We start from the raw sequence: 14024 nt of genomic DNA, 5'->3' as shown, positions 1-14024 counted from the left end.
CCCTTATTTATTACTGGTTTGTCTCCTTTCTTGCACTCACATGGTATCCGGGATTGGGATTTGATATTCTGCAAGTGTCTTTGGAATCTGCCAGTTAAAGTAGAGCCCAGCAGCAGTTGGCTCTTGTATATACATAAACCAGCTAATATACCACTTGACCAGCACAGAGATTGCTGGTTTAGAAGTACGTGCCAAAGACAGCCCTTTTCTGCAAGAAGGCGCATGAATCTCCCAGCAGATAAAGAAAACAGTGCAGAAAATGGTAGAGGTAGCAAAAGTCAGCATCTTCGGCTCTTTCCACAACACGCACTCACTGATTAAAGAGAAATGATCCTTCCCTCTTGCTATCGAAATACTCTCAACACTCCTTTTGCAATGAAAACTCATTGTTTCCTAGTATGTCCCATCCTCCTCGAACCTTAAGGAATAAAAACTCAAAAACTTTTGTTGCCCTTTTACTAGTTTAAAAATGTTCACCTTAAGATTTCCAAATGATTTTTACAGAAAACACACATAAAAGCACGCCATCACCAATTAACGTAAAGGAAATTAAATTTAAAACACTGCAGAAACATTCAGATGAGTCGTACGTTTGCTTAACACCAACTAAAATTTCCTTAAGGCATTTAATAAGTAAATTTATAAAAGCTCACAAAGCAGAGTTCAAAAGTCTTCTCGCTAGTAAAATATGAGCCTTAATTAACCTACAGTTTCACATTTTCTGGATTTCAATAAACCTGTAGGCATTTCAGCATAGCTGGATAAATACCTGCATGAATACTGTAAGGATTTTCTCTGAAAACTAATTAGCAGTCCTTCCAATAGCTGACTTCAACTAAATCTGTTTGTTGAGGGAGCTTCATACCGTAAATCCTGCATGTGAGAGTTACTTCCAGCAGATAACAGATTTCACAGAAAGGCGTATCAGCCAGGACTGTTAACTACTGGTAAAACAACGAACAAGATCTCCAGGTATAAAACATTTCCCAACAGGGACAGATTGCAGCCAAGGTCTTACGCCAGCACGGGAACGCAAGTGACAGCATCGAGATTGCATCCTGCCATCCAATTATAACATTCACATATGACAATCCAGCATTCCTCTGGAGACAACAGGGGCAGGATGCGTTGTTCACACGTAAAATATATAGCCCTAACACGACAAGGACACCATATATATGCAGAATACTAAACTCTAATTGGCTTTGGACTTTCCTACTTGTCAAGCACAAAACACCAGTGGGCTCAACGCTTGGTTTGTTGTCATCCGAGAAGGCTGATGAGCAACTTCATTTCCCGTCGAGAGCCGAGGAATTCAGTGGGATGGAGCTGCGTGGGGAAACAAACCCAGGGTGTGCAGCCAAGAGTGACTCTTGGGGGGAAAGTGTTACATGATCAGAGAAAGCCATCCTCAGAACTTATCATTCTGCTCCTTTTTTCGAGGTCTTCACCATTTGTCTTGAAAGAAGACAGAAAATGCTTACCAGAAACACTAGGTTGCGAGTATGTCTTTTCAAATAAGCTTCATAGTCTTTTCCATGACATCTTATTTCCACGTCTAAGTGCCAAAGCCGCTTGGATTTGTCAGCACCTAAACTGTTCATGAGACCAAAATGCTCTTATCTAAGGAGCTATACCACTACCAAATGTATTAAATTTATATTGAGCAAGATATTGTATTTCCTTTCAGCCTTATCCCTCAGGAATTAAGCAGAGTACTCAGATTTATCAGCTAAAAGGAAAACCATTTTCCATGACATTTGTCAACTCAATACCTTCCAAGCCAGTGTATATTTATTCTTAAAAACATAACCTCACAAATAACCTCCATCAGCAGTGAGGCCAATTCCTTCGTTGCTTAAGTACCGGGCAGAAAGGTTTCACCTGACAGGAGGCTACGCCAAGGGACTCAAATAGTGCAAACAGTCGGCTTTTACCAAGGCCAGTTCCTACTGCACAAAGCATATACATTTACCATTTGACATACTAAAAAGGAATAGAGTGAGTATGGCATAGGTAAACACAGAAGACAGTCAAGGAAACACAGCAACCTTCAACATCTATGTATAACATAACATTGCATTAGCTAGCCTGACGAGTTTCTCCACCTCCCTCTGAAATACAAAGTAAAATTAAATTAGAAGAAATACCTTTAACAGGTATGGCAGTGTAAAATAAGCATTTTACAATTTGCTTTGCTGAAGCACTGTATAATCTCTTATTTTGTTTCTATAAACAGTATAGGCTTAAAAAACAATCATGAAAACATTTTTTTTACCAGTTTCTGTAACTCTGGATATCAAAACTGAATACAAGTCAATGTACTTGTCATCCTCAATGTTCCTTCCATTTCCCTGAGCTCACAAAATGAGAAGCAGTGAATTCTTGCTATTTTCTAGAAGTTTCTCTGCAAAGTAATGTTTGGTTTGCACCAAACAAGGATGAAGACTCATTCAATTAATATCAACCATCTCCATTAGACATGTAAATTCTGGTTAAAAAGTCATTAATATCATTCAAATTTAGGTCAAAACTGACCTCTTTGCTGTTATTTTAGACTTCAGTTTCACAGACAATGAGCCAAATGACCATACAGGCACATGCTATACTTAAAATGCCCAGCTCTAATTTAGTTTCTTATATAACAAACACATGAGGGCTATTTATTTAAAAAAAAAAAAAAAAAAAAAAAAGGCAAAACATGGCACGCTCTTTCTGCATCCTGCTCACCAGAGAAATCACACTTGTCATGCTTTCTTCTTTTTTAAAACCATGAAAGACAACACTGCAGTGTCCAGAATAAGAGTCCAAGATTTCCAGCCTCAAGCCTTGCAACCCTGGATGGTATCTGCTTACTTTTGTCACACGTGCGCAGTAAGGGAACGCCAGCGTTGGGAAGGGCAAGTGTTTAGTTACCCAAAAGAGCACACACAGAGTACCACTGACATCCTGCATGTGAGCTCCTCACACCATAATCAGTCTTAGAGCTTTGCCTTGATTAACAGCTGCCCCTCGTGCAATTACCTCTCCTGCCCTTGATGTTCAATGGGGTATTACACTTCTACATACAAAGTCTAGAGGCAAGAAGGCATGTTTATAGCACAAAGTTGGCCTAACAATATAATGGACAGACCACAGTTGTTTGCCCTGACAGTCTCACAGCCAGCCTATGGAAAGCTCTTCCAACCTTTGCACATGTATTAATCAGCTCGGCTTTACCATTGCTACACCGCTTGCTTTCCCACTCAATTAATCTCTTCTGGTACCAGGACATGGTACCAAGCGGCACCTGAGAGCCCAAGAATAACACAACTTTGAAGAGGTTAAAGTAAGTGATCCCGCAAAATGAGAAATCCACTTCTACATACCATGTGCCAACAGCCAAAGCCCTCCCTCCCCGCAACAGATAACTTGTCTCCCACCTGTCTGAGGCCCTTCGGTATTTTCTTCCTTTTCCCAAGGTGCTGACAAAGATTACGATCATTTTCTCGGTCAGAGCTGTACTGGTGGTGGTGAAGTCTGTTCTTTTTCGGAAGATACGACAGCCCATTGGTAAGTGCTTCCCGTTTCTTCTTGGCTAGAGGATTCTGTCGCTTCTCCACACGTTCCTGAGGTTTCAGAGCTACGTCCTTCTACAGAGGGAGGGAGTGGGGGAAGGAAAGGAAGAAAAACACAGCGGTTAAGATACAGCTCTGATTTCATTGACCTCTTTAAGCAGCAATTCTAGATAACCAGCAAAGCATTCTTGAGGCAATGCTACAGTCACCAGAAGAGGAGACAGCAGTGTTCACTGGTGTCCACTTAATCAAAAGACAGGCAAATGCAAACTAAAATCTGCGAGATGACGCAAGCGCAGAGAAGCAGACACGTACTCCTTTAAATTTCATACTCTCAACCTCAAAATTCTCAAATACATCTCATGTATCAAGCAAGCATGCATTTAGAGGACAGAATATGTTTATAATGTTTAAATGAACAATCGTCTTCAATTTAAACAAGGCTTGACTTTTCACATTTATTTTTATTGTTGCTTGTATCTGACAGGACAAGGCAAGAGCTGACCTAAATTCAATTAAAGCCAATGAATCTCCATAGACTTTCAGTGGATGTCTCCCTCAAACCCGACCTACGCAGAAGATTTCCAAATCTCGGGGGGGCGAGGAAAGCCAGGGGGAGGGAGGACAAGGAAAAGCACTTTGTTTGAAAAACTTTGTTACGGACCCTTCTTTAAACCCCAGAACCAAATGTCTGTCTATAAAAACCACTGAAGTCTTGTGACATAAACACAAGTTTTGTTGCTTAGCCTACAGTTACTGTATTTTCTTACAGATAACCTGCAACACACAGAATTCATATTTTTGTTTCAAATAAATGTTACTTTAAAAAGAAATTCTCTAGTAACAGAAAATTAAAGGCTGGAGGGTCATTGGGAGAGAAGAATTAGCAGTGATTGGAAAGGTGTAAATTACATAGCAAATTATATTTATTAGATGCACAATATGCAAAGACACATCTACTCCAAGAACTCCATACATAAGAGTACAGTGTTTCCATACAAGGGGCATATTACTTATATAGTGTAATACTTCAAGCATACTCTACTAACACACCTGGCTGCTTTGACCAAAGCTCTCCATGCCCTACCATCAAGTACTACATCATCTTGTAAGCCTTCATGCTTCTGTTTATTGTCACTTAATATTATAACCAACAGCAGGAAAGAAATTGGGCTGTCGGTCCCTGCGTCACAAAAAGATTCAGGTTCATGAGAATGTAATTCAAATTATGCCGCCTTTTAATGCAAAAGCCCCATGCCTAAAGGCAAAAATCAGTTTGGCTTTAATTGAACAATGCTCCCTAAATGCCTATCTAAAACACAAGAGCTTCACAAAATTCATAACTAAAATTAATGAGAACATTAATTAAACTGAAGACAGTCAAAGTTCAAATTTGATATTTAGTAAAAAGAATAATTTTACAATTTTACAAGTATTAAAGAAGGGAGTAGAGAACAGAAGCTATAAGCTATTCTTCTACCTTTTCTTCACTTAAAGACACCATGTGAAATATCCTAAGCTCTTCTTCACACAGTGTTACTCATATTGTGAAAGTTAGGAGCTTTATCCAAGCTCATGAAAAAAAATCTTTAGCGTCCTTAGCTATTAAGCAGGATCAGTATTTTAAGAACGTCGTGTCTCTCTTCTCTGGTTCCTCCAGCTAGTAGAAAAAAGTCAGCAGTAGCACCGATCGTCATAACGTACTTTGAGGTCTGCTTGTGAAAAGCACCGTACACAAGCTGAGAGATCCTACAGAGCAAGCCCAAGGAAAAACAAACCAAGAACTTCTCTGTGCACACCCTTCTGTCTCCTTTCCCAGGAAAGTTTTAGATATATGCCACAAATGCACAAAGGCAAATTCTCAGGTGTCATACATTATGGTTACTATTTCACCAGTTCTCATCATCATTAGCCTCATAAAAGAGCAACTACACCAACTACAAGTACCCGTTGACCTCCTGGATAGCAAACACAGAGCACCTTGCACAGCAATTCCTGCACTCAGCCCTATTGGGCTACACTTCGTGAATTAAACTGTAAAACCAAGTAATGTTGCGATTCCCACAGAGCAACCTCAACACAGCAGAAAAACACCAGAATTACAACTTGTCCAATGCACTCTATTGAAACAATGAGATATTTTATCATAAAACAGATTTGTGCCTTAAGATAACTATCATCACACTGCTAATGATAAACATAAATCTTTATTTTTTCAGATCAGTATCAAAAAATCCAGTGGCTTATGAACAGCACATTATACCAGCACAGGACTCCTGCTAAAACATGGAGCTCGTATTTGTAGATAGAAAAGCCATTAAGAGGATTCACTCTAAATGTGAAAGGTTGCAGGACTGAAAAAGGGGAAACTTTCTGGAAAAAAATATTCTCCTACTGACTAAATAGCTTCTGTGGGTTCTGGTTTTTTTTCATTCCTCCCCCCCTCAGCTAGGGATCTAAATGAAACAGTGGCAGCCTTCCAGAAACTTATAAAAATGTCTAATGAGGCTAGCATTGCCATCAAGAAATTACTAGCTCCCATTAGCTTTAAAGAGGGTATAGGATGGGTCAAATTTTGCAGATCACTATGGGCATATCTGGGATAACCTCCTCCAGGAGCAGCCCATGTTCTAGCCAACTGCATAAAGTTTCATGAATTGTCAAGATACACCTAAAGAAAAGTTCAGCTCATGTCAGAATTGGGATGAAAGAATCTGCATATATACCTACAGCACGGATGAGTGACAGCAGCTTCACAAAGTCTTCTGCAAACTCTATGAAAATGTATCTTCCAAGACAGAAGGAATAATCTGCAGAAATTTCAAAAAAAATAAGGTGCCTCTTCTGCTCACGACCTAAGAGAGGAAAGGGAGCTCTGTAGGTACATAGCTTGCGATTCTACAAATTGTGAAAGCAGCCTTTAAATCTAGTTTGGTGGGTGGGCTTACTATGAAATTTAGACATAAAGATTGCTGTTTAGACAAGCTTGTTCCTCCAGAACAGCCGCCTGCTTTTCACCAGCTGACATCACTGCAGAGAAAATTACAGAGTGCTGAGGGTCAAACCCCTGTATTATTGAATTGTATGGTAGAACCTGTCATTGCTTTCAACAGATAGGCGATTTGGCCTTAAAGTATATATAAATATATACAGTATATAGAAATACATATTAAATTCTTCATCTGCAGACTGGACTACAACAGGACATGTGAAAAGAATAAGAGCTCAGACACAGGTGAATAGGATGCATTAAAACTAGCTTGAATAGAGATCACACAGGGTGTCGATCCTTACGTTTCAGGGTGCAAACTGCCTGCGATCATTTTGGATGCACCGTCCGCAGCAGCGCACACGAGGCTGCGGAGAACACGCACAGATTCTGCCCTCTTGGAAGGCGCTGGGTTCAGTGGAGGCGGTGCCTGGCTGGGAACCATGGCCCTGCATAAATCACTTCCCCACTTTCTGCCCTTTCTCCCTCATCCAATTTTTATCTTTCTGTTGTTTAGATAGGACAATAGCTGTACCATGCCGCGTGCTAGTACGTTAGCCAGCACAATCTTAATTACAGACTTCAGGCATCATCATGATTAGAGTAATAAGCTGTAATTACTCTAAGGTGACAGAACTGCACAGACCTTATCTACATAGATAAGGAGATGTAGTAATATTTCATGTTGAGACGTATTTTTCAGCAGCTGCCCATGGAGTCGATTCAAACTAAGTAGCAGACCCTGTGAACAACACATTCAGACTTTAATGGAGGTTGTTCTCCTCTCCTGCCAGCATACAAGCCCACACATTATTAAATAAATCCTACAAACATATTAGGCGTGGTTTAAAACCATCTTATTCAGAGATATCTTTCATCAGGAAAGCGCCTTAAGTGTATCAGGAAGGTGACTTAAATGTATAAATATGTAATTACATGCAATTCAATACAAAGGTGCATTAATATTTATGAGTGTACTGTATAATCTAAAAAAATTTCCATTTGTTTTATTTCTATTGGGCACATTAATCAACCCGATCCCACCGTACGTGCCATAGCGGAGAAGAGCCACCCATGCTGAACAGACTCCTGCTGCGACGTCAGCGAGCAGGAGGGCTGCTGAAGCCCGATGGGGTGGTACTGCAATCATCTCAGCTCCGATTAATATTAACAACTTCAAACCAAGCCCCGCATTTGGTGAGGGGAGGAAAAGCAGCCTCCATGGGTACATCAGATAATTTCTCGAGGTAGGATGCTTGAAGGACATACTGCATTCTCATCGCGTGTTAAGCTTTAAATGAAGCTATGCCTGATTTATTTCAGGAGAGTCCATCTTCTTGCGATGTAAATGACAGCTCATTAATTATAAATCAGACCCTCAGTGGCAGCCGAGCACTGCTTCACACTGCTTTGTGGGGTGCACGCTTCACCCCATGAACTTCACCCGAGAGCCAGTCCATTGCTGCTGCCCTTTCCTCCTGCCCTTGCCCTCCAGCCACCTTCTCTCTGATGATGACCTAAAAACTACTTGTAAACAACAGGAACTCTGTTCCGTCCCTTATTATGGGATTTTTCTGCAGGAACTCTTGATGAAAAGCAATGCTGTAAATGCACTGTGTAGCAAATGCACTGCAGGCACTTATCGGGATGAAAATTTCAGGCATCACTCAGGGATTTCAAGCCTTTCCAAAACATCCTTCTGGATTATCGTTGTGATTCCAGTGTTGCAATACCTTACTTTCCGACTTCCCACTGCACATGACTCCCATAAAGTACAACTTTTAAAAACTGGTCATTAAAAACAGAAGTAGATTACAGTGCCGGGCTAGTAAAACCATTAACAACTGCATCAGTCTATAACTATATTCCAATTACTTGCTCCGCAGGTTCTTGCTAAAGGCCACAACAGCTTTATATCAGAGCCCAACAATTTATCCTTCACTCTAAGAATAAAATTAAGTATAAAGAAATAAAGCACTTTTAAAACCCCAGAATTATTAAAGTCACAAAATGTCAATGTAATGCTCCACTTAAAACACAAATAGAAAAGCAAGCTTGAATCTACCAGCTCGTCCACTGCTCAGACATCCAAGCATCCTTGTCAAATAGAACTGTAAGAAAGGTACTTCTGGAGCCTTTCATCTATTCTCAAGGTACAAGCAATTCCCATTTGATCTGGAACACTAGTGCAGAAGGAAGAAGCCAATTAAGGGGAAAAAAAATAAAATACATTTTCACTAGGCTTCAAAAGTTGATTTGAAATTCTTTCCAAGTTATGGACACGACCGTAAGACAGACTCAGCACCTCGGCCCTGGCTGTCAGCTGCAGAACTGCTTCATTTGCCAGGGATGGTACGTGAGGAGAAGCAAGAAGCAGCCAAAGGGCTTCCTATGAAAAACTGCACCAACAGAAACACTGGCAAAACCACCGCCTCTGTATTTGCTGAGATTTGTCACAAAAGTTTAGCTTGCAAGAAATTAAGATGCCTAGAGAGTGCAGCTGAGAGAAATCCTGCAGCTTCGTTAGCATCACGCAGTGGATATCATTAGCTGGGAATCAAGCAGAGCACCGTGCACAAACTGACCCCAAACCCCCTCGGAATTAGGCAGCAGCGCCCATCTGAAGGTACCAAATCTGCCATCGCATCTTGACAACCTTCATCAACTCGTAATGTGTTTTCTGTTACATTTGAGAAAAATTTTTATAGCTGATGTACAAAAATGCCCGAAGACGTCAAATACTCCTCTCGTGTTATTTTAGTTCTGGCAGTAACGAGAAGATTGGAAAACAATACGCTGACTAGTCTCTGCAATCTTTCAAAATCAGAAAATAAACCGAGATGTTTATAATAGTTATTCATTTCCCTCCAGATAAGACAGTTAAACTCACTGTGTATTCTTCTAAACGCACAATTAGTTCCTCAAAAGCATTTATCTAGGGGAAAAAATTGCAAACACTCTTACAACACCACCAGGGAGAACGGAAGGCAGGTGTAAAGTGCAATGCAAAAGAGAAAAGGATTCTCAAAGTGTAGAAATGACGATATTTTAGGACACAAGGGACTGGTGAAGAGAGCCATGACATCAACCGTAGTGGGTGCAGCAGCCCATCCACTAACGCCAGCAATTTCTTCAAGTCGCGAGTCCTCTGCAGAAAGGTTTAATCTTGTTTTGTTTGCTTTGTTTTCATAAAATTACAATCCATTGCCTCCTGCATATCTCTGGAATCTGAAAACAAAGTGGTTCAGTGTTGTGCAAAAAAGGTTGTGCAACAGACTGAAGATGAAACGCTGTACCAGGCTGCAGGACACTGTGGTGATTACAGACGAAGGCAAAACAATGGAAAAGCAAGTTGCTGTCTGCTTGAGATATGTTTTATAAAAGCACTTCTGTAGCAAAGAGATTGCTTTGATTTTTCATCCCAAAATCATTTGTTAACAATATCGTTGATAAACAGAAGGTTCCTTTTCAGGTGCTGCTGATTTAAATTACACACAAAAAACTACATTAAAGCAATGTTATTGAGGTTACAAAGTCAAGGACTTGGAAGTTATGAAAGACCAGGATTAGGGCTGCAACCACCACCTTAATTCAGCCCTCTGGTGCATACGCGTCGTGATACAATCTTTAATTACATGATCGCATGCTCTTATTTCCCTGTGCAGAATGGAAGGCATTCAGCTAATGAGCAGCCACTCAGGATTTTGTTTTCTCCTCTTTGTCCGACATGTGGACCTAAACCTTGTTTATTTACGCTCCATTCACACCCTCCTCCAAATGCACAATTATTAATTTCCTCAAGGGCTTTTCTATACAGCTTCTCACTATAGTATCAGATGCTCAGCAAATATCAATGACCTATTTTACAGCTGTTTAGCCAGATGAAGGTATTTCACTGTTCCTATTTTATAGGTGGCAACAACAGTCCTGACATGTTCAGGTCAAAAACATCTGCGAATTTTAAACACCCATTAGGAAGCACCTCAAATTTGATTTTTCAGAGAACGTAGCTCTACAGAGCACTTTATCTAATGAAGCACAGCCTTCATCGATTCCAGCAGCTCCTGGGAGTGCTGAGCACTCCTGCAAATCAGGCTTTAGTAAGCACCACATATTATAAGGACACAGACAATGACTGTTTCTAAAATACGTAGCGCGATGGCCTCCCTCAACGCCACGTACTACATATGAGATGGAGGCAGAGGAAGACTAGATTCTAATTACATTCAACTCCTATCAGCAAGAGGAATCCCTCCTGCTACCCTCTCCCTCACCATGCACCTTCCAGCTTCAGTACCGGCTAGGAAAGCGGCTCAACAAGAGAAGAGTCTTCAATTCCGTTTGAGTGAATGACTTCAGGATCTTCAAGAAATAAAGGAGGCTGTTATATCGTTAACAGCAGCATTGCAATTCATAAAAATACAAGGGCCAAATAACAAAACAAAACCCACAAACTTGGAGGAACTTAAATACATAGTTGCCCGCTACATACACGTATCAGGTAAATGGAAACAAAGGATCCTGTACACGTACTACTCCTCAACTCAACCATGGTTATACACTTTACATTGTGTTCTACCTGGCATTATTTAAAGAATATATGGCTGTCGCCTCTTTTCTACTTAGATTTTACATTGTTTATTGTTGTAGTAGGATAGCAGTCATTCTTTAGCACAAGTAAACTGTGACTGACTTCTACTAACACATTAGCCCTAAGTAATCCAAAAGAAGTATTTTACTCGGAAAAATAAACGTCCTTCCCTGTTTGTAAGTTCAGCCAACAGACCATGCCTTTCTGCAGCATACTGTGTGTTTGGATGCAGACATTTTATTTCTCAACAACTTATGACACTTGATACTTCAAATAAGATCTGCGTTGTTCCCTTGTGATTATTCACACAGACTACGTAATACTGTTTCTGTGTCTTACCAGAGTAACTTTCTCACATTTAATTACACATACAAGTGTGTATAAGTTTCGCTGCATTCAATGGGACTCTGGCAAAATCCTTAAACTTGTTTTTATCTGTTTTGAGACTGCTGAATATGAGCATACACTCAATTTTTTTACCTTGACATGATAAAAAGCATGTTTAAAAGGAAATTTTATTCAAGTATTTGAGTACAAAAGATTAAAATTTACTCCTACACACCAACTTTGACAACAGCAGAATGCAATTACCCAAGATTTCAACAAAGGCACCCAGTTCTACAAAACAGCTGTAGCAATGAGGCTGAAAAGCAAAATGGACAGTCTGAGACAACACTTTTCATAGTATTCAGTAAGCCTACAGATGCTACACAAAATAAATGCTTAGCTGAAATCTAAGACTACAATGAGCCAAAGAGGCCCTATGAAATCAAAGCTGGCAAAACCTGATGTCGTACCTGAAGATAACTATCAGAGCAATTGATTGCCATTCATTTATTTCATCTTCTTCAAAAAATGACATGGTATTCTCAGCCTTATCGTCCTCTCTCCCTTCTCAACTTTGCCACTCAAAATACTACTCCACCACTGTAGCGTGGTATGGTAGAGAGTTACCCAAATTACTGGAATCCGTGCAACCAGAGTTAGGAAAAAACCTACTCCTGGAGCTAGTGTCAAGAAAGTGCTGAGCAATGCCAGCTTAGATTACAGAGCTACTGAACTGTTTTTCCTGAAGCTGCCTGGTTTTGCAGAAGGCAAAGCACACACAGCTGATTCTGTTCAGACCAATTTAGCCAGAAACCTGCGTGCTCCTGCCAAAAGAAAGAGATCTTGAAGCTCTCGCTCCACCCAGCTTCTGCCGGCCTAGAAGTCCCATCACGTCTTTTCCAGAGATTCTTCTAGGTCTTACACAAGTTGCTAGCAAAGTCCAAGGTTACCTCTTTCTTGCAGATTTGACTAAATCATCCTCATTCCAGCTGTGACAGCCTTTTTTGAGCATATGCTGTCTGAAATACCAGCAAAACTGCCCTCTGCCAGCCGGCAATCTGCGTCCTCTGCTGGCATCATCTCAGCCACATTCCCTCCAACTCCTCCAGGTACAATCTTTCAAACTCTTCAAATAATCTTCAATGAGTACCTGACTTTCATACACCTACAACCTTTTTCACTTGGTAAAGCCCCCAGGGCAGATCTCACAGCGAACAGGGCTGTGCCTGCCCACGCTGCTGCCCTTTTGGCCCAGGGCTGCTCCGTGAACGCAAGCTCCGGCAGAATTCAGGGCACAACTCCGAGTGCTTCTAACACAACAGGCGTGTTACCGCTAAGAAAACACTCCATCCCAGACATGCTTCACATAACTTACATCCCCAAGACCGCGCACACAGTATGCAGCCCTTGCAGCCAAGGGAAATCTATTCCCACTGGCCCTGGGCTTATTTCACAGTGCTGGGCCTTAAATAAATGTGCTTGATATACTCCATGAGCAGCACCGCCACATTCTCACAAAGTGTTTATTTTCTTTGTTTGAGGAATGAAAAGAAATAGAAAAGGGGTGTGGAGAGAAAAAGAGTCCCTAGGGATGCTCGCTTTAAATCTTCATGCCAACAAAGAGGGCTTCACTGCTCTCGCACTGCTCAGTTATGATTACAGATTAGGCAGAGAGAGAGGAGCATTAAGCCAGCTCCTAAAACAAAGGTGAATTTGTTTTGTTCCCTGTGCTACAACATACTAGTTGCACATTTACAGTAACGATCCCATATTTGTATACAGCTCTGTTATGCTATATAGCCAAGCCATGCACAGCAACGTCTTGATCCGCTGCAGAAATGCATTCGACTGCGGGCACGGCTGGGACCGTCTGCGTTTCACGCAGATGCCTGCGCCTGAGTTCAAGGGTCAGCTTCGTGTCACAGCAGGGACAAAAATTTTTTTCCTTGGAAAATGAGATTTTCACGGTGGAGAGAATCCAACTGAACAGTTACCAAGTACCATACTGAGTAATATGGAACACAAATAATTTAAGTTTGTCTAAATAATTGAGCAACTCTTCAGTTCTACACTGAAACTTCTGATTATTTTTTTTTCCTCCATTCGCACAGTTTATTTGCACTTTTTGTTCTGATTTGGAATGGAAATAATTTTTAACATTTTAAACTTTCTCCCAAAAATAAAAATTCTGCATGTTTGTATCTGTACTGACACAAGATCTGCATATACTGACCAAAATATACATGCCATCTTAGGACCAAATTACATTGCTTTGTTAGCTTTAAGTAAAGAATATGTCCCCCTTTAACCTTGCTTATTCCATGTCCAAAAGCATCAGTCCTTTATTTTTGCCCAATGTCCTGCCAACTTCACCAGGAGACTCCTGCAATGAAATCACATTTCCCTCCAGAGGAGCCTTTGGCACAAAGCTGCTTGCGGGCTCCTCAGCTCTCCAGATACATATGGTGTTCGCTGAATAATTCAAATGGCACTTTCGTTGGCAGGCCACGGAGTTAGTGGGCCAATAAATCTTATATTTAAAGGGTATCCCCCCTTATTG

General features: G+C 40.8%; 1 protein-coding gene across 5 annotated transcripts in view; it reads right to left on the bottom strand.

Annotated features, from left to right (window-relative positions):
- AUTS2 (activator of transcription and developmental regulator AUTS2) overlaps positions 1-14024 on the bottom strand; it is a 786364-nt gene that overhangs the window by 572385 nt on the left and 199955 nt on the right. For all 5 annotated transcript variants that reach the window (XM_075771882.1, XM_075771881.1, XM_075771883.1 and 2 more), the window contains exon 2: positions 3423-3632. In XM_075771882.1, the coding sequence (XP_075627997.1) occupies positions 3423-3632 (210 nt within the window). The remainder of the gene's footprint in view (positions 1-3422; positions 3633-14024) is intronic.

This window comes from Balearica regulorum, chromosome 19, assembly GCF_011004875.1.
Source record: "Balearica regulorum gibbericeps isolate bBalReg1 chromosome 19, bBalReg1.pri, whole genome shotgun sequence".
In the NCBI taxonomy this organism is placed as follows: Eukaryota; Metazoa; Chordata; class Aves; order Gruiformes; family Gruidae; genus Balearica; species Balearica regulorum.
Note: the sequence above shows the minus strand (reverse complement) of the source record. Positions and strands in the feature narration are given on the sequence as shown.